Source organism: Saccostrea echinata, unplaced genomic scaffold (genome assembly GCF_033153115.1).
Source record: "Saccostrea echinata isolate AGI-Se365-2 ecotype Australia unplaced genomic scaffold, CSIRO_AGI_Sech_v1 ptg000054l, whole genome shotgun sequence".
Classification (NCBI taxonomy): domain Eukaryota; kingdom Metazoa; phylum Mollusca; class Bivalvia; order Ostreida; family Ostreidae; genus Saccostrea; species Saccostrea echinata.
Window position 1 is genome coordinate 69,247,205 of NW_026889803.1, and position 19,173 is coordinate 69,266,377.

General features: G+C 36.1%; 1 protein-coding gene and 2 long non-coding RNA genes across 4 annotated transcripts; all 3 read left to right on the forward strand.

Moving 5' to 3' along the window:
• The first annotated feature begins 242 nt into the window (after nt 1-242).
• LOC133171878 (collagen alpha-2(IV) chain-like) lies at nt 243-4,082 on the forward strand. 2 transcript variants are annotated; one of them, XM_061306667.1, is made up of 5 exons: nt 243-313; nt 522-584; nt 2,541-2,622; nt 2,938-3,102; nt 3,941-4,082. In XM_061306667.1, exons 1-5 carry the CDS (start codon nt 252-254, stop codon nt 4,064-4,066), a joined length of 498 nt encoding a protein of 165 aa, XP_061162651.1. In that variant the 5' UTR covers nt 243-251; the 3' UTR covers nt 4,067-4,082. The 2 variants fall into 2 exon arrangements, with proteins under 2 accessions (XP_061162651.1, XP_061162653.1); XM_061306669.1 differs by lacking the exon at nt 522-584 and having other exon boundaries at nt 253-313.
• Nucleotides 4,083-4,125: 43 nt separating this feature from the next.
• LOC133172485 (uncharacterized) lies at nt 4,126-4,986 on the forward strand. Its single transcript, XR_009718943.1, has 3 exons — nt 4,126-4,224; nt 4,451-4,504; nt 4,900-4,986. It is a non-coding gene; the product is annotated as an uncharacterized LOC133172485 (long non-coding RNA).
• Nucleotides 4,987-5,475: 489 nt separating this feature from the next.
• LOC133171667 (uncharacterized) lies at nt 5,476-8,537 on the forward strand. Its single transcript, XR_009718842.1, has 3 exons — nt 5,476-5,669; nt 6,919-7,088; nt 8,353-8,537. It is a non-coding gene; the product is annotated as an uncharacterized LOC133171667 (long non-coding RNA).
• Nucleotides 8,538-19,173: the final 10,636 nt, after the last annotated feature.

Genomic DNA, 19,173 nt, shown 5'->3' on the forward strand with positions numbered 1-19,173 from the left:
CAGATGGATGGACTGATGGACAGACAGAGAAATTACTCAAGTCTTCCAATCCAGTTATGATAATCTGTAAAGCATACATAAAGCACATAATGCACAAGTCTCCAAAGTGGCTGATCAAGTCTCAGATTGGATTTACTGATTTTATAATGTACAATTTTGTATTTTGTTCATAAGATAATTCAAAAGGTCGGCTTTAATATGTATCTTCTGGCAATAAAATGTATTTTTTAATCCACAGGGAAATCCTGGAGATGGATTTTATGGATTTGGTTCAAAAGGTGATCCGGGTAATCCTGGACAAAGGGGTCCTAGTGTAAGTATCAACACCATAACAACTGGATTTCAGATGTGTTATCTCACACTATATATAATGAAATGTAAATCTTAATGTAACTTTAACAAGTTAAGTTCTATGCTTAAATTTCAGTAAACTTTAAGAGCTTTATTCCATAATCAATATTTCTGTAATTGTTCCAGTTTATGTCTGACAATGATTAAATCTTGGACGTCTCTATTTTTAGAGTGATCCTGGCATTCCAGGTCGACCTGGACTCCCTGAGCCTTTTGGCCCTCCAGGTCCTAGGGTAAGAAATGTTCAGTCAGTTTCTATTATGACACATGTACAATTATCAGAAGACAACAGGATCTCACAAGGAAAAAATCGATATTTTTATGCCCCCGGATCAAAAGATCCCGGGGGTATATTGTTTTTGTCCTGTCTATCTGTTTGTCTGTCTGTCTGTTGTCAACTTTAACCTTGCCCATAACTTTTGATTGGTTGGAGCTATGACTTTCATATTTCACATGTATATTACTTGTGACAAGACCTTTCTTTGAGTACCATCATATTTGACCTTTTGACCTTGACCTTGGAGTTTGACCCACTTTTGCAAAATTTTATGAGACTTTAACCTTGGCCATAACTTCTGAACAGTTGGTGCTTGGGGTTTCAAACTTCACATGTGTATTCCTTGTGACAAGACCTTCCTTTGGATACCAACCACTTTGACCCTTTGACCTTGACATAGAAGTTTGACCTACTTTCGAAAAACTTTAACCTTGGCCATAACTTTTGAATGATTGGTGCTATGGCTTTCATACTTCACAAATGTAATCCTTGTGACAAGACCTTTCTTTGGATACCAACCACTTTGACCCTTTGACCTTGACATAGGAGTTTGACCTACTTTCAAAAAACTTTAACCTTGGCCATAACTTTTGAATGGTTGGTGCTAGGGCTTTCGTACTTCACATATGTAATCCTTGTGACAAGACCTTCCTTTGGATACCAACAACTTTGACCTTGACCTTGACGTTTTACTTACTTTTAGAAAACTTTAACCTTCGCCATAACTTTTGAACAGTTGCAGCTAGGGCTTTCAAATTTCACAGGTATATTCCTCGAGACAAGACCTTTCTTTGGGTACCAACATTTTTTACCTTTTGGCCTGGATTTTGACTTGCATTTGAGAAACTTTAACCTTCGCCATAAGCTGCCATATGGGGGCATCAGTGTTTCACAAACACATCTTGTTGTTTCCATAGTTTGCTATACCTGTACAAGATTATACATGTGTTATAGTAAAATGATTTTAAGACAAATTTAATGAAACTACTTTGCTTCACAAATTACAGTTCATAAATATTGCATCAGCATACAGTAAAACATGCTTTATATATGAATGCTTGTGATTTTGCTTTGTGATAAATGTAATTCTTTATATCTGTTAGCTTCACAATAAGTTTAAAACCCTGGGGAATGAAAATGACTTCACTGTAGGGGTAAATTCATTATAAGTGTGTTCGCTATAAGCATGTTTTACTGTATTTCTATTTTTATTATTTAAACACAAATGTTTAAAAAGTACCATATTGATTTTTGATATAATAAATGAAAACAGTATAAGGGAGATAATTTTTCTCTCTGTACACCATTTATTGTTATTTGCTAGTTCCTGCAGGAAATGATCAAAATACAGTAAAACCTCGTTATATCAAACTCGAGGGGACTGAGAAAAAACTTCGAGATATCTGAAGATTCGAGATATTGAGGGTAAAATACATAGAAGAATAAGTGGGTGGGACTTCCAAATCGCATCGACATATCCATGGTATTCGAGATATCAGTGTTTGAGATACCGAAGTTCAACTGTAATTTTTGAAATTAAATTTTTTTTGATCTTGTAACATAAGTCTAGAAATACAAGAACATGAAAGAAGATGAGTACATGTACCTGTCCCAGTGTTGAGGAATTTTTTTGGTCTGTTTTCTTTGGTCATATTTTCAAAATAAAATATATTGACATAAATTTGCTAGATCTTTATGATATCTCTTCATTATTCCAACAATGAAGCCATCAAAGAAGTGGGGTACAGGGAGGGGAAGCAGGAAATATACTAAGTAGTATTGAATATATTTTAGGGCATTCATATGATGTAGTTTTTTTAATTTTCTTGTAGCTCAGTTGAATATTGTGGTACCTTCATTTATCATAAAATATATCTTTTCTAATTAAATATTACTTCTTTAAAATTTTTAGGGGCCGACTGGAATTCCAGGAGGTAACCGGGCCAAAGGGAAGCATGGGAGACCAGGTTAGAAATCCCCCCAAAGGTGAAAAGGTCAGTGTTCATTGGCAGTTGAAGTTACAGGTATACTTCTGTAGATAAATCACTTATCAATATGGATGCATTATAATCATTCACCACAATTTTGTTGAAGAATAGCACATGTAATGTAATAGTCTAAGAATATTTCATGCAAAATATCCTTTATTATTTAACCAATGCTAAAGAGGCATTAGAAAGTTTATTTTGGTCACCAGTGTAAATGTAAAACATTGAATTTATCATTAAGAAAATTTTAAAACTGTGTGAAATTCCAGGCTAATTGACCTGTTGTGTTGACCTATAATTTACATGATTGTTTGTTTTCAGGAAGAGGTAGGATTACCTGGTCTCAAAGGTCCTAAAGGCTCCATCACAACTTTACCAGGAAACAAACTGGACGAGATTCTGATGGGAGAAAAGGGGTATCAGGGAGACCCAAGTGAGGGAGGAAGACCTGGACGACCCGGATTTAATGGAATGAGTGGTGATCCGGTTAGTGGGAAATTCCCTACTGTTACTCTCTCTGTCATAACAATCCAACTTAACTTGAAAAGAGCAAGAGCCACTTGGGGCCTTTTTTGGCCCTGAGAATTTTTGAAAAATCGAAACTGCTCAGTTTTGGTTGAAAATGCAGAATTTATAACTTGGACCCTTGGTGACCGTGTATCTATTGAACATGACGTAATTTTCTCTCTAGGCAATGCATTATGACGTCATAAAATGCATCATTTTTCCCATATCCTGTAAATTCCCTTAAAAATGGCCAAAAGTTGAGATATTTTTTCAATATTTCATATAGAGCACAACCTCTGATCCAAAATATGCAATTACATAATGAAAGATCTGTTTCTGAAGATCACAAAACATGTTTTAATTTTTGGACCGTGGGCTGTGCTCATATTTTATTTCTTTGCTGAGGATAGTCAAATACACATGTTTTCTGCAAAATTCAAGAACATTGCATTTTCTCAAAGCCTGTTTTCCAATACCTGGATTCTCAAAAAGAAATTTTGTTATAGGAAATGAAAGCACTAAGTCTCTACTTTATTTTGATATATGAAATGGGACAGAGAGTGATAGTCAATTAATTGATATAAGGGCATGGCCATTTTATGCATAAAGTGAACCTAGCTCTTTGTCTTTTATTATTCCTTTATCTGAAGGCCATAGACATGGACAATCTGTAATAAGTTGTAGTAGAAAAATTTAATTTCATATTATATAACAAATTTTTGAAAAACATGTACCGGTAACTGAAAAAACATAGACTGAGATAGATTTGATTTATAATGTAGCTTTCATTGACTTTTACCTGGATTTTTGTTTTTAGGGATTTCCAGGTTTGCCAGGTGATAAAGGGCCTTTTGGGATGCCTGGAATGCAAGAAATGAGGGAATGCAATGATGGGGGGATCATTTTGACTCTTTATTTGCCCTTATTTTTATGGCGATTTTAATTTTATGTCTTAGGTATGGTGATAACATGATATATTTTGTTTCTATGACCTTTTTTTAGGGCAAGAGAGGTAAGGACGGCCCACCAGGACCCTATGGTTTGAAAGGAGAACAGGGAGAAAAGGGGAGACAAGGATATGATGGATTACCAGGAGAAACAGTAAGATCCACCCCTCAAATTAACTAAGGCATGAAGGCTTATTTTAGATTTTAGTAAAATAGAGTGGCAACAAACAATAACTGATAGACTAGTAAGTTAAGATTTTACACTATTTATGGAGTTCTGAATAAGAAATTTATAATTAGATCTTATGTCACAATCTTCTCATCAGGGTAAATTTTGTATATTTTTGTCACCTCTCCTAAGGCTGTTTCTCTGCTTTTAGGGCAGAACTGGAGACCCTGGTTTTCAGGGGATAAGGGGTGACCTTGGAGATCTGGTGGGTTGCCATGACAATACAATTATTTGGCAATGTTACATAATATCTTTATAATGATATTCAAATTTTTTAATATGTATAGATTTCAAAAGTAGTAGCGAATTACTTGCATCACATTAATTGCTCAGTACATGCAGTCCTCATTTTGGAAAATCTAGAATCAGACCCAAAATTGTTTCCATTTGTGAACCCTTTTCTCAAAATTTGCATGTGATTAATTTTTGAAATTGTACATGATTTTAATCCATTTCCAAAATATATAAAAAAAAATATCCATACTTATTCCCAAATTCTTAATGAATTAAAAATAGTTTTGATTTTACTAAATTTTAGTGTTTAGAATTCAGTTAAATATTCAAGTACATGTAAATGATAAAAAAAAAATGAAATTGCAGGGTCCAGAAGGAGATCCAGATGGTGGGGGTCAAGGTTGTCCTGGACCCAGAGGTGACCCTGGCCCACAAGGTCTTCCAGGATTCCCGGGTAAGTGTTAGGAATTCAATTAATAATTACTTAGTATAAGTAGATGTGAGAATTAATATTTAGACATGCTGTCAGATGATTGATCTTATAATTTGTATACTGTACAGGAAATGATGGTCCCGATGGACGTGATGGCCCCCCTGACCTACAGGGGCCTGATGGGATACCAGGGAGGAGACGACCTGTTGGATTCTCCTATCCAGGACACAAGGGAGACCAAAGTATTTTTTAAGGATTATTATGTTGATTTGCACAAAGTACAAAAATTTAGTTTTTTTTATTTCTTATTTTCTTTGAATAATCATAGCATTGTGCACTTGTTTGCATTTTCTCAAACCCTGGTTAACATTTTCTAAACTCAAGCAATGATTACTTATTTTATTCCAGATGGCTTTGGTCTTGATGGAGTGCCTGGATTGCCTAGAATACCTGGATTAAAAGGAGTGCCAGGAGATTTGGGATCACCTGGAGAAACGGTTCAAGGATACCCTGGTTAACAGGCTGAGTAGGAAGACCTGGTCTTGATGGACTTCCTGGTCCTAGGGGAGAACCTGGTCCTGAGGGATTTCCTGGTATCCCTGGAGATTGTCTGGATGTTACTGGTTCAAGAGGTCCTTCAGGATTTCCCGGATAGGAGGAATCCCTGGAGAGGATGGGCATGATGGAATCCCAGGAGAAAGAGGTGTGTCATTTTTCTTCAATATGTTAATAGATAGTTTGAAAAAAAATGTTGAATTTGTTAAATAATAATGAGCTTTAATATTTTAGCACCAACTTGAAAGAGTTGTTATTCCAGATCTGAATTTGAATGCTGTTACCTGTTAGACAGCTGACTATTCTGTGCTTTGTGAAGGCTAGTCAGCTGGTTCTTATCCTATGTTAGACAGCTGACAATTCTGTGCTTTGTGAAGGCTAGTCAGCTGGTTCTTATTCTATGTTAGACAATTGACTATTCTGTGCTTTGTGAAGGCTAGTCAGCTGGTTCTTATCCTATGTTAGACAGCTGATTATTCTGTGCTTTGTGAAGGCTAGTCTACTGGTTCTTATCCTATGTTAGACAGCTGACAATTCTGTGCTTTGTGAAGGCTAGTCTACTGGTTCTTAATCCTATGTTAGACAGCTGACTATTCTGTGCTTTGTGAAGGCTAGTCAGCTGGTTCTTATCCTATGTTGGACAGCTGACTATTCTGTGCTTTGTGAAGGCTAGTCAGCTGGTTCTTAATCCTATGTTGGACAGCTGACTATTCTGTGCTTTGTGAAGGCTAGTCAGCTGGTTCTTAATCCTATGTTGGACAGCTGACTATTCTGTGCTTTGTGAAGGCTAGTCAGCTGGTTCTTATCCTATGTTAGACAGCTGACAATTCTGTGCTTTGTGAAGGCTAGTCAGCTGGTTCTTAATCCTATGTTAGACAGCTGACTATTCTGTGCTTTGTGAAGGCTAGTCAGCTGGTTCTTATCCTATGTTAGACAGCTGATTATTCTGTGCTTTGTGAAGGCTAGTCAGCTGGTTCTTATCCTATGTTGGACAGCTGACTATTCTGTGCTTTGTGAAGGTTAGTCAGCTGGTTCTTATCCTATGTTAGACAGCTGACTATTCTGTGCTTTGTGAAGGCAAGTCTAATGGTTCTTGTCCTCTGATCATTCATTGACTAGTAGGCTTGTGTAAAATCAGAGCAGATCTAAACCAAATGATAGCATTGTCATGTTTGTGGATATCTTAGGACACTAAAAAGGATTGACTTAATGTTAAAAAGCTGTGTCACTGGGGTGTATGGGGATAATAGGCATTGTGGGGATCATAAACCTTTTATTCAATTACATGTGCACCTATTAAGGTTTTCCCTTTTCACCATGAATTAACTAGCTTTGTTGTAAAGCCAATAAGTCTTTTTTTTCTTGATGCAATTTTTTCCCTATCTGTTCAATTTCAGGTAGAAGAGGTGAGGACTGTGGGGTTTGTCCTGGGGGTGAGCCTGGTTTTAGGGGAGATCCAGGTGATCCTGGTTTTGATGGACTTCCTGGACAACCAGGTCAACCAGGTTTCCCAGGACAACCAGGAGAACAAGGCATACCTGGAATAGCTGGTCAAAAGGGCATACTGGTAAGTGATCATGAAAGCAGATGAAAAACATTTCTATCCAGTGTCTTGGATTTTAAAAGTATTACAAGCTTCAGTTACCTGTAGTTGCTAGGAATACTCTTCAACAAAATATATGTTGCTCAAATCTCAGTCGATAACTCTTTTGTTTTTAATAAACTTGCACACTCCCATAACTTGACAATTTGGATGCCATCTTTGTATAAGAGGATAATTTGTTCCCATTTACATTCAGTACTTTGAAAATGCTGAAAGCAAACTAATGACGATAAAATACAGTCAATTCTTGAAATATTGCCATTTGATTCATGACATCCTCGCAATAATGCCATGATTTTTCAGGAACATTTTTCCTGCTTTGTAAAATTCTCTTTATAATGCCAAATTCACATACCACCATCCGCCACCCTGTTTTCACAATAAACGTCCATTCCAAAGTGTCAGTTATCTCAATATACTACCACAGGTGCATGTAGTCAGTGAAGCATTTAATTGGTTGTCGCTATCCAGATCACCATTGTAAAAACAGACAAGGTAATTAGAGAATTAAATAAACAATAAATTTTATTAAACATTAACTGTAATTAAAAATTTGCTTTCTGTTTAATAAAAATGATATCGTCATGGCTAAAGTTCTCCAATGACTTTATTGGTTTGACAATCCCTACTTCAAACGATGCAAAGTTTGCTTTAAAAATTGTGATACAGTATTAATTGTGTAAGTTTCAGCAACGACAATGCCTTGAACAAATGATATACAGGAATTCCTATTACATATTATTGGTAATAGAACAGGACAATCCTCACTGTATTTTTTAAAAACAAAATTATCATACATAAAAGCCTATTTGAAGCATTTTCTTAATTTGAAATGTGTTTTTATATTATAATAAATACTACTAAGAAAATAAACGCTAAATGTTTTATTTTCAAGAATGGTAACTCTACTTCATGTTTCCCTAAAGATGGGAAATTTAGTTCATCCCAAATTTGTTATACCACATTGAATTCTAAATTACAAAAGGTGGTGGTTAATTGAGAATTTTCCTGTAGAAGTAATGTAAGAAGTTTAATAATTTTAAAGATTGGACCGGTTTACAGTTCAATAACAAAATTGTTGGAATGCTCCCCTCAGCATTTGATTTTTTTTTAGCTCACCCAATTAAGTCAAAGGCTCAGATGAGCTGATTTAATTTTTTACCTGTATAAGGGTTTATCGTAATTTTGTATTTTTGGAAACTGCACTGAAGTTGGATAAAACTTTCAGGGTTCAGATGGTTTTCCTGGAGAAGTTGGAAGGGTTGGACCTAAAGGTGAGCCTGGGGATTTGGAAGTCCCCTCCACTCTAAGAATGAAGGGGAAGCCTGGCGAGCAGGGACCAAGGGGACCAGTTGGCAGAGCATGATCACCAGGATCTGGTGGCCCCCACAGACCCCCAGGTTTCTCTGGGATACCTGGAGAAAGAGTAAGAGTCACTACTTCAAATAAGAGAAAAATCAAATTTTGTTTCATTGTCTGTTAGCTTTTGAGAAGTAGGACTTAAATGGTGAGACTTTGTTGTCTGACAATTTCTTCAAAGTTCTTCTTGCTTTATGTTTTTTCAACTGTATGGATCTAGAATGATATGGAGAAACATGTATAGATAATGCACAGAATAAATGAGTGGGAAATAGTTCATTGTGGATAGTATTAATAAGTTTTGTATGTACTGACACCTTTCTCTTCTAGTTAAAAGAAATCATAAAGTGGTATACAACCATTTTAGATACACTGTAATTGACAATCTGTTGGGCTTTGTTTAAAAAGATGTAATTTTTTAAAATAAATGATGAATGGATGATATAATGTCAATAGTTCTAGTAATAATTGCCTGAAAAGTCACAGGAAACTGCTTATTTTTAAAAAGATACTAAAAAGATAACAAAGCTACTTAATCTATGCTATGTCTAGTGTACTCTATCCAGTAAATCACGAAATTGAAATCATGTCATCATGAATGAGGATAAAGATAGAATAAGTAGATGGCATTATGGAAAGAAATTTTATGGTTTGAATATATAAATATTTTTGATATTTCCAGGGTATTGTTGGAGACCCAGGACTAAAGGGCTTGGTTGGTTTGCCTGGACTACAAGGGGAAGATGGCCTGCCTGGTGAAGTTGGAGATTCCATTCCTGGAGAAGTTGGATGCGCTGGACCTAAGGGATTTCCTGGACTGGTTATGAGGGGCCCCCTGGATTAAAAGGTAGAGCCTTTTTACTGAGGCAGTATATAGAATAAGTAAGGAGTGAAAGCAAGTCATTTTGTTTTTAAATTCTATAAGATGATAACATACATAAACAAATAAAAATTCACAAATACACTTTCAAATGCTCACATTTGGAAAATTGCATGTTGCTTCTTGCCATTAGTTTCATACTTTAATGTACAAATGACAGGAATTGTTTTTTAAAAGATTTCTTTTTTTAGCTCACCTGAGCTGAAAGCTCAAGTGAGCTTTTCTGATCACTCGTTGTCCGTCGTCCATCCATCCAGCTGTCCGTCCGTCTGTCCATCCGTCCGTCTGTAAATTTTTTCTCATTTTCAACTACTTCTCAAGAACCACTGGGCCAATATTAACCAAACTTGGTACAAAGCATTCTTGGGTGAAGGGGAGTTTAAATTGTTAAAATAAAGGGCCACGTCCCCTTCAAAGGGGAGATAATCAAGAAAATACAAAAATTGGGTGGGGTCATTAAAAAATCTCTTTCTCAAGAACCACTGGGCCAGAAAAGCTGAAACTTATGTGGAAGCATCCTTGGGTAGTGTAGATTCTAAATTGTTCAAATCATGACCCCTGGGGGTAGGGTGGGGTCACAATAGGGAATCCAATTTTTACATTGAAATATGTAGAAAAAAATCTTTAGAAATCTTCTTCTCAAGAACCACTGGGCCAGAAAAGCTGAAACTTATGCGGAAGGATCCTGGGGGTAGTGTAGATTCTAAATTGTTCTAATCATGACCCAGGGGGGTAGGGCAGGGCCACAATAAGTACTAAGGGAGGGGGGGAGAAATCAGGTGAAAAACAGCAAGGCCAAAATTACTCAGGTGAGCGTTGTGGCCCATGATCCTTTTGTTTCTAAATTTGCCTAGGCCTTTTCCCCCGGCTAGGTTGGGCTAGCGTTTCCGTACGCTAGGTTGGGGGGTGATTTTTGTACGGTTGTTAGGATTTTTCTACAAGGCAGGAATTTACAGTTGTTATTTATTTATACTATAATTTTTTTTGGTTTGTCTATTTAAACAATAAAATGGTTTCTTTGGTTGTTAGTACGGGAATTAATGTCGCAGCTGTTGCAGAAAAAAATGCGTAACCTGTGTAAAAAGATCAATTATTGTGTTATTGATATGTACGTCATAGTATGCTTCATTGATGGAACAGCCACTGATCAAGAAATCCATACAGGTGATATGCCTAGTGTTGTTCATGAACTGATAAACGGCAATGGTTTTCTTTAGAAATAAAGAGAAAATATTCAGTGGATGTAAATATACAAACTTTAAGGTTAATAAATTTTGTTGTTTATTGGAGCTGGTGTTTTCATTACAATTGACATGAGGTGTTGAAATAAGTACAAATAAGCTCGGAAATAAGACCAAGCAGAATCTCAAATCAAAATTATAAGAACCTGGGAAATAATAAACATGAAAATATAGGAGAGTGTACAAAAATATTCTAGAACCACTAATGAAAATGGTGTTCTAAGGTTTACTCCTATTACACATCCAATCAATTCTGAAACTATTAAGGATTGTTCCTTGCAATATATGTGTTAAAGTGGTTTCTGGAGAGAAAAAATTGGAGTCAGTTGGTCAAAGTTTGCCACTTAAACCAAACTTGTCACAAAGCATCCTTGGGTGAGTGGGATTCATGTTTATTTGAATGAAGGACCACAAACAAAATAAGTTGTCCCTTACAATGAGACTTACAGTTAAACATTTTGTGAAAGGGTTACAGCTTAATGTTTTTGAACAGATCTTATTCCAAAGTAACTAAGCCCTATGGTGACTAAACATGTATGGATGATGCATCTAGGGATGCACACTACTAGGCTTGCTTCTGAAGCTGGATCTGACCTACATTTTTTGAATGAATAAAGTTTTTTTTATCCCCAGCAATTGAAGATTTGGGGGTTATAAAGGAAACACCTAGTCAACAACTATTCCATAATTCTAAAAGAATATTCATGACCAGAGGATGTGTCATTTTATTAAACCAAGGTCTTTTTAGCAAGTTCAAGGTTCAAGGGGGGAGGGGGGTACTATTTTATGAGCTTGCTCATTGTACCTCTAGTTGTAGCAAGTTTCATTCCCAATAATTGTATAAAGCCCTTTGATAAACAAGCTATCATGGGTGATGCATTGATACATCTAAGGATGCACACTACCAGACTGGATGAACACTACCAGAACATTTATTTGGTGTGAGGTGAGGCTTTGCCTTATACTGGTAGATAACAGTGTCAAGGTGAGCTCTTTAAGGTTAAGATGCTTAGAATAGCAAATCCCTCTTTGTTGCATGTTTAAATGAACAGCTTTCAAATTACAAAATTCAAGGACAGCATGCATGTTTTCCTATCTTTTTGTCCCCTGCTTTCACTGAAAGTGGGGGATATTAATTTGGGTCTAGCTGTCTGTCAGTCCGTCCATCCAGCTGTATTTCTGTCTGTCTGTAATACTTTTGTTTCCGCGCAATATCTCGAGAACCCTTAGAGCTTTCGCAATGAAATTTTGCATAGCAACTCCCTATGAACTAAAGAAGAACCCTATTGATTTTGAGGTCAGAAGATCAAAGGTCAAGGTCATAAATTCTGTCTGTTTTTAGGTCACCCGAGTCACTCAGGTGACCTATTGCTATCCGTTCTCGTCCGTCGGCATGCGTCGTGCGTTAACATTTGAACATTTTTAGCTTCTTCTCTGAAACCGCTTAACCAATTTCAACCAAATTTGGCATATAGCATCTATGGGTGAAGGGGAACAAAAATTGTGAATTTCATGGTCCCTGGCCCCCCCCCAAGGCCTGAGGGGTGGGGCTAAAACCACCAAAAATAATGCAATCTTTAAAAATCTTCTTCTTTACTCCTGGACATCAAGCAGTCAAACTGTTGGCATCATTGTAATAAGCATTGAGCCCTCTACCAAAATTGTGAAATTCATGGCCCCAGGGTCAGGGGTTCTGGTGTTAAGGCGGGGCTCTATAGATTATATAGTGAAAATGCATTTATTCTTTGAAAATCTTCTTCTCTGCTCCTGGGTATTAAATAAGGTAATTAAGTACATAGTTATGATGAACAAGAGTGCCTCTTCCAAAATTGTGAAATTCATGGCCCCAGGGTCAGGAGTTCTGGCCCGCGGGTGGGGCTATATAGATCATATAGTGAAAGTGCATTATTTCTTTGAAAATCTTCTTCTCTGCTCCTGGGTATTAAATAAGGTAATTAAGTACATAGTTATGATGAGCAAGAGTGCCTCTTCCAAAATTGTGAAATTCATGGCCCCAGGGTCAGGGGTTCTGGCCCGCGGGTGGGGCTATATAGATCATATAGTGAAAGTGCATTATTTCTTTGAAAATCTTCTTCTCTGCTCCTAGGTATTAAATAAGGTAACTAAGTACATAGTTATGATGAGCAAGAGTGCCTCTTCCAAAATAGTGAAATTCATGGCCCCAGGGTCAGGGGTTCTGGTGTTAGGGCGGGGCTCTATAGGTTATATAGTGAAAAAGCATTAATTCTTTGAAAATCTTCTTCTCTGCTCCTGGGGTATTAAATAAAGTAACTAAGTACATAGTTATGACGAGCAAGAGTGCCTTTTCAAGAATTGTGAATTTCATGGCCCCAGGGTCGGGGTTCTGGTGTTAGGGCGGGGCTCTATCGACTATATAGTGAAAATGCATTAATTCTGAAAATCTTCTCTGCTCCTAGGTATTAAATAAGGTAACTAAGTACATAGTTATGATGAGCAAGAGTGCCTCTTCCAAAATAGTGAAATTCATGGCCCCAGGGTCAGGGGTTCTGGTGTTAGGGCGGGGCTCTATTGACTATATAGTGAAAATGCATTAATTCTTTGAAAATCTTCTCCTCTGCTCCTGGGCATTAAGGTGATAAACTAAGTACATAGTTATGATGAGGAGGTGGGCCCCTTCCAGAATTGTGAAAGCCATGGCCCCTGGGTCAGGGGTTCTGGTGTTAGGGTGGGGCTCTATTAATTATATAGTGAAAATGCATTAATTCTTTGAAAATCTTCTTCTCTGCTCCTGGGTATTATTTAAACAAACTTAGTGCATGGTTATGATGCATAAGGATGCCTTTTTAAAAATTGTGAATTTCATGGCCCCAGGGTCAGGGGTTCCGGTGTTAGGGCGGGGCTCTATTGATTATATAGTGAAAATGCATTGATTCTATGAAAATCTTCTTTGCTACTGGAGATTATTTAAACAAACTAAGTGCATGACTATGATAGGCAAGGATGCCTCTTCCAAAATTTTTAAATACATGACCTTTTTTTTTTGGGGGGGGGGGGTTCTTGAGGAGGGGGGGGGAGGAGGGGGGCTCTATTGATTATATAGTGAAAATGCATTAATTCTATTAATTAATCATTAGCTAATCCTGTCTGCTCCTTAGTGTTGAGCTGATAAATAAATTGCTTAGCTATGATGAAGATGGGAGCTTCGAACAGAATTTTTAAATCTTGTGGTCCTAGGCTCAGGGGTTCTGGCATAACGAGGAAGGGGGGGGGGGCTTTTGATAATATAGTGGAAAAGTTTTAATTCTTTGAAGTCCATAGTTATGATGATGAGGGTAACTCTTCCAAATTTGTAAATTTCTTGACCTTTGGTCTTGGGTTCTGGTGTTAGGGTAAGGCTTTGTTGAATCTGTAGTGAAAATGCATTGTACCTGTGAAATTCTTCTCTGCTTCTGGGCATATCGCAAGCAAACTGAGTAAAAGTTTAAATGATATAAGTAAGCGTATGTCTACCAGATTTTTGAACATCTGGACAATTTGTCTAAGCATTCTGGTCCTGGACAGGGCTCTATTAATTTGTATTCTACTGAGAGAAGTTATTCCCCTTTTCCATTCATCTTTGATAATTAATCACTGTAAATAATGTATTTGAAAGATTAATAGAATAAGATAATTATGCAAAAATGTTTATCGTATAATTCAAAAAGTACTTTCTTAGTTTTAATAATCAGGCAGACCTGTAAGTAATAGATAAATAAAAATGAGACAAAAATAACTTATCTTATTAAAAGTTCTTCAAAGACCATAAGAGAGGTCAATGCTAGAGGTCTTAATATGGGTTTAAAAATCGTACAGAAGCACTAATAGTTTGTTAATAGTCTGCATGGTGATAATGTTAAGTGGGGGACAGATTAGAACTTAAGTTATGAGTTGATACTGAAAAGTAGACAAATTATTTTGTTGATCCTGATCTTCCTACTTCTCTTGCTTTAGGGCAACAAAGCTTCATCTATCAGTGTATTTAACTTCTAAATTGTTGTATTATACTCAGGTGACCGTTAAGGACCTTGGGCCTCTTGTAACACTTTCATTTCCACGCAATATCTCGAGAATCCTTTGAGCTTTTGCAATGAAATTTTACATAACAACTCCCTGTGGCCTAAGGAAGACTCCTATTGATTTTAAAGTCAAAAGGTCAAAGTTCAAGGTCCTAAATTCATACATTCCGTCTGTGTGTAACACTTTTGGTTTCCGGGTGATATCTCGAGAAGCTTTTGAGCTTTTGCAATGAAATTTTATACCTTAACTCCCTATGGCCTCTCTGGCCCCTCTCAAAATGTCCCATCCCGTTTTTAGCTCACCTGAGCCAAAGGCTCAAGTGAACTTTTCTGATCAAAATTTGTCCGTTGTCTGTCGTCGTCATCGTTGGCGTTGTCGTCGTTGGCGTAAACTTTTCACAATTTCAACTTCTTCTCCAGAACTACAGGGCCAATTTCAACCAAAGTTGGCACAGAGTATCCTTGGGTGAAGGGGATTCAAGTTTGTTCAAATGAAGGGCCACGCCCTCTTTCAAGGGGAGATAATAAAGAATTAGTGAAAAATTAATAGCATCTTTTAAAAATCTTCTTCTCAAGAACCACAAAGCCAGGGAAATTGAAACTCATGTGGAAGCATCCTCAGGTAGTGCAGATTCAAATTTGTTCAAATCATGACCCCCCGGGGTAGGGCGGGGCCACAATGGAGGATCAAAGTTTTACATAGAAATATATTGGAAAAACCTTTAAAAATCTTCTTTTCAAGAACAGCAAAGCCATGACAAGTCATATTTATATGGAAGCATCCTCAGGTAGTGTAGATTCAAGTTTGTTCAAATCATGACCCCGGGGGATAGGGCAGGTCCACAATGGAGGATCAAAGTTTTACATAGAAATATATAGGAAAAATCTTTAAAAATCTTCTTCTCAGGAACAGCAAAGCCCTGATTGATCATATTTATGTGGAAGCATCCTCAGGTAGTGTAGATTTAAGTTTGTTCAAATCATGACCCCCAGGGGTAGGGCAGGGCCACAATGGAGGATCAATGTCTGAAATAGAAATATATAGGAAGGTATCTTCTGATGAAGAACTACAAAGCCATGATTAGTCATTCCGATATGGAAGCATCCTCAGGTAGTGTAGATTCAAGTATGTTAAAATGATGACCCCCGGGGATAGGGATGGGCCACAATGGGGGATCAAAATTTTTTTTACATAGGAACATATTGGAAAATACCTTCTTCTGAAGAAATTAAAATCATGTTTAGTCATTTTGATATGGAAGCATCCTCAGGTAGTGTAAATTCAATTTTTTTTTTCAAATGATAACCACCAGGGGTAGGGTGGGGCCCAATGGGGATTGAAAGTTTTACATAAGAACACATAGAAAAAATATTTCTTCTCAAGAACAGAAAAGCTATGTTTAGTCATATTGATATAGAAGCATCCTCAGGTAGTGTAGATTCAAGTTTGTTCAAATGATGACCCATGGGATAGGGAGGAGCCACAATGGGGGATCAAATTTTTACAAAGGAATATATGGGAAATTTTTTTTTAAAATCTTCTCAAGTACAACAAAGCCATTTGTTATATTGACATGGAAGCATTATCAGGTAGTTTAAAATTCAAAAATCTTTAAAAATCTTCTTCTCAAGAACAGCAAAGCTATGATTGGTCATATTTATGTGGAAGCATCCTCAGGTGATGTAGATTCAAGTTTGTTCAAATCATGACCCCAGGAGTAGGGTGGGGCCAAAATGGACGATCAAAGTTTTCATAGTATATACTATAGGAAAAATCTTTAAAAATCTTCTTCTCAATAACAGCAAAGCTATGATTGGTCATATTTATGTGGAAGCATCCTCAGGTGGTGTAGATTTAATTTTGTTCAAATCATGACCCCCAGGGGTGGGATGGGGCCACAATGAACGATCAAAGTTTTACATGGGTAAATATAGGAAAAATCTTTAAAAATCTTCTCAAGAACAGCAAAGCCACAGTTTGTCATATTTATATGGAAGCATCCTCAGATAGTGTAGATTCAAGTTTGTTCAAATCATGAACTCCAGGGGTAGAGTGGGGCCACAATGAAAGTTCAAACTTGTAGAGAAAAAAGTCACAGTCAAAAAATTATGTAAACATCCTTAGTTAGTGTAGATTTAATTTTGTTCAAATCATACCCCCCACTCCCTTTTAGGGGTAGGTTGGGACCACATATGCATTTAAGCTTTTCAATACTAAACTGATTTTTCTTTTTTCCTAGCCACAGTGCTCAGGTGAGCAATGTGGCCCCTGGGCCTCTTGTCTCAAATCCTTTGGAAGATAAATCAAATATTTTTAAAACAATGTTTTAATTTAGATAACCTATAACTCTTGTTATTGTTTAACCTGAACAAAGTTAGTTCCCTTTCATATCTAATTATTACCTCCCTTAGTTCTTGCTGGTGTGACACATTGTAAGTCATCTCTCATTGTAAGTCATCTCTTGTTGTAAGTCATCTCTCGTTGCTGTCTGTGCTGGTAATTGGCTCTTGTCTTCATCATGGTTGTATGTTATTTGACTTCGAATTATAAAGTATGTAGTCTTAATTGTACCCACATTCTTGTTTAAATATGACCATTTGGGTAACATTTTCTTCTTCAATGGTTCAATTTAACACAATATTTTCTAGCTGTTTGTAAATCACCAGTGTAGTAGGTAACTACATTTAATTTTTTTTCTTTCATTAACAGCATTATTTTCAGCATTATAAAATATAACTATATATAGTATGAAATATTTACATTGAATATTTTTGCCTTTTTCTCTGATGAAAACCAATGGCTGTTTATCAATTGATTAACTCTAAACTCAAGTTAGATCTGTTTTTTTTTAAGCCATGTCTTAAGAATTGGCTCTTTCATCAATATGATGTATGGATCAATAAAACAATATCTAACATAATATTAATTTCACCTACTTTATAGGACTGATTTATACAGATATACATAGAAACAAAAAAGTCTTTATTTCTTTGTTAATATGGGGATTATCACTTGCAACCATTGCAGAAAAAACTGTGTAACTGGCTATGAAATTTTTCTGCACTGTCACAACTGTTAATCCTAGTATTCACTAAAAGAAGTGATTTTATTACTAGTATTTATAATTATTACATTTATTATGTGTATATTATATAAAATTGTAAATATTGGTCATTCTTATAGCTTCAGAGTGATATTTTTAAGGAATCACTGTCTAGTTAGTAGAGTATGCCAGGGCATCAACGATAGTTGGAAACGTGGGATAATTTGCATGACAGGCAAAGCCCGTTATGAAAAAATACCCGCAGATTGTGAAAGAAAAAAAGATTGACATTGAGCTTTAGCTTTGGCCTTAAAGTCACGAGGGGTCTTTCTTGATTAAAAGAAATTCAGAACCTTAAGTTTCATTGCAAAAGCTTACTGAAAACTTAAGTTATTACATGTATCTGAAAATTATGAATGCAATATATAAATTTCTGACTTTGGCCTTTGACCTTTTCTCAAAATCAAAAGAGTCTTCTTTAAGTCATATTGACTAAAAGTATAAAATTTTATTGATAGTATTCAACATGTGAAATGAAAAAGTTATGACGTCTGGCTTGTACAAACTCATAAAATCATTATTACTGTGTGATAAATATTCTATATAAAAAGAATCTTCTATACACATATTAAAGAATAAGCAATCAAATCTTTATATCCATATTAGCATTTTCTATTTCCTTCAGTATACATGTATACATTTAATAATTCTACAAATCCAGGGATGGAGTGCCCCCCCCCCCCCCAAACTGCGCATGCTCTTCTTTTTTCCCTAAGCAGGGGACACAAATTCTCTGAATTAGATTGTGTTTTATTGTTTTCATCACAAAACAGTTTGTTTCTTTTTGAAACATTTTATGACAAATTACATTTGATGATTTTATCGTGAGTTAGAAAAAAAATTTAAAACATACAGTACCATATCTTGAAGCATATTTTATTTTACGAGACATCTTTTGAATATTATTTCTTATTTATCAAATTCTAAAAAGAAAATGGTATTTTTATTAAATGAAGTAAGGAAGTCAATTCAAATTTTGCAGGAGAGGAGATGCTTTACCGACAATGCAAATGATGGTTGATGGAGTAGTTACAACTAGTGTTCCAGTTCTGAGATACAGGTTGCAGGGGGAATGTCACAGTGGTCTTAAAAGTAATTCATCTCTACTTACAGTGACTGTAGGAGAGGTTAGTATGAAAGTTCTAAATGCTATCTGTTAATGATTATAATTTTGAGTAATGTATACTGTGAACATATTACGGTAAGTACTAGCTGTACTAAAACATTTAAATACAGTTGAACTTCGGTATCTCAAACACTGATATCTGGAATGTCATTGATATGTCGAAGTGATTTGGAAGTCCCAACTACTTATTCTTTAAGTATTTTACCCTCGATATCTCGAATCCTAATCCTTGGATATCTCGAACTTTTTCCTCATCCCATCAAGTTTGATATAATGAGGTTTTACTGTATTTTGTAAATTTA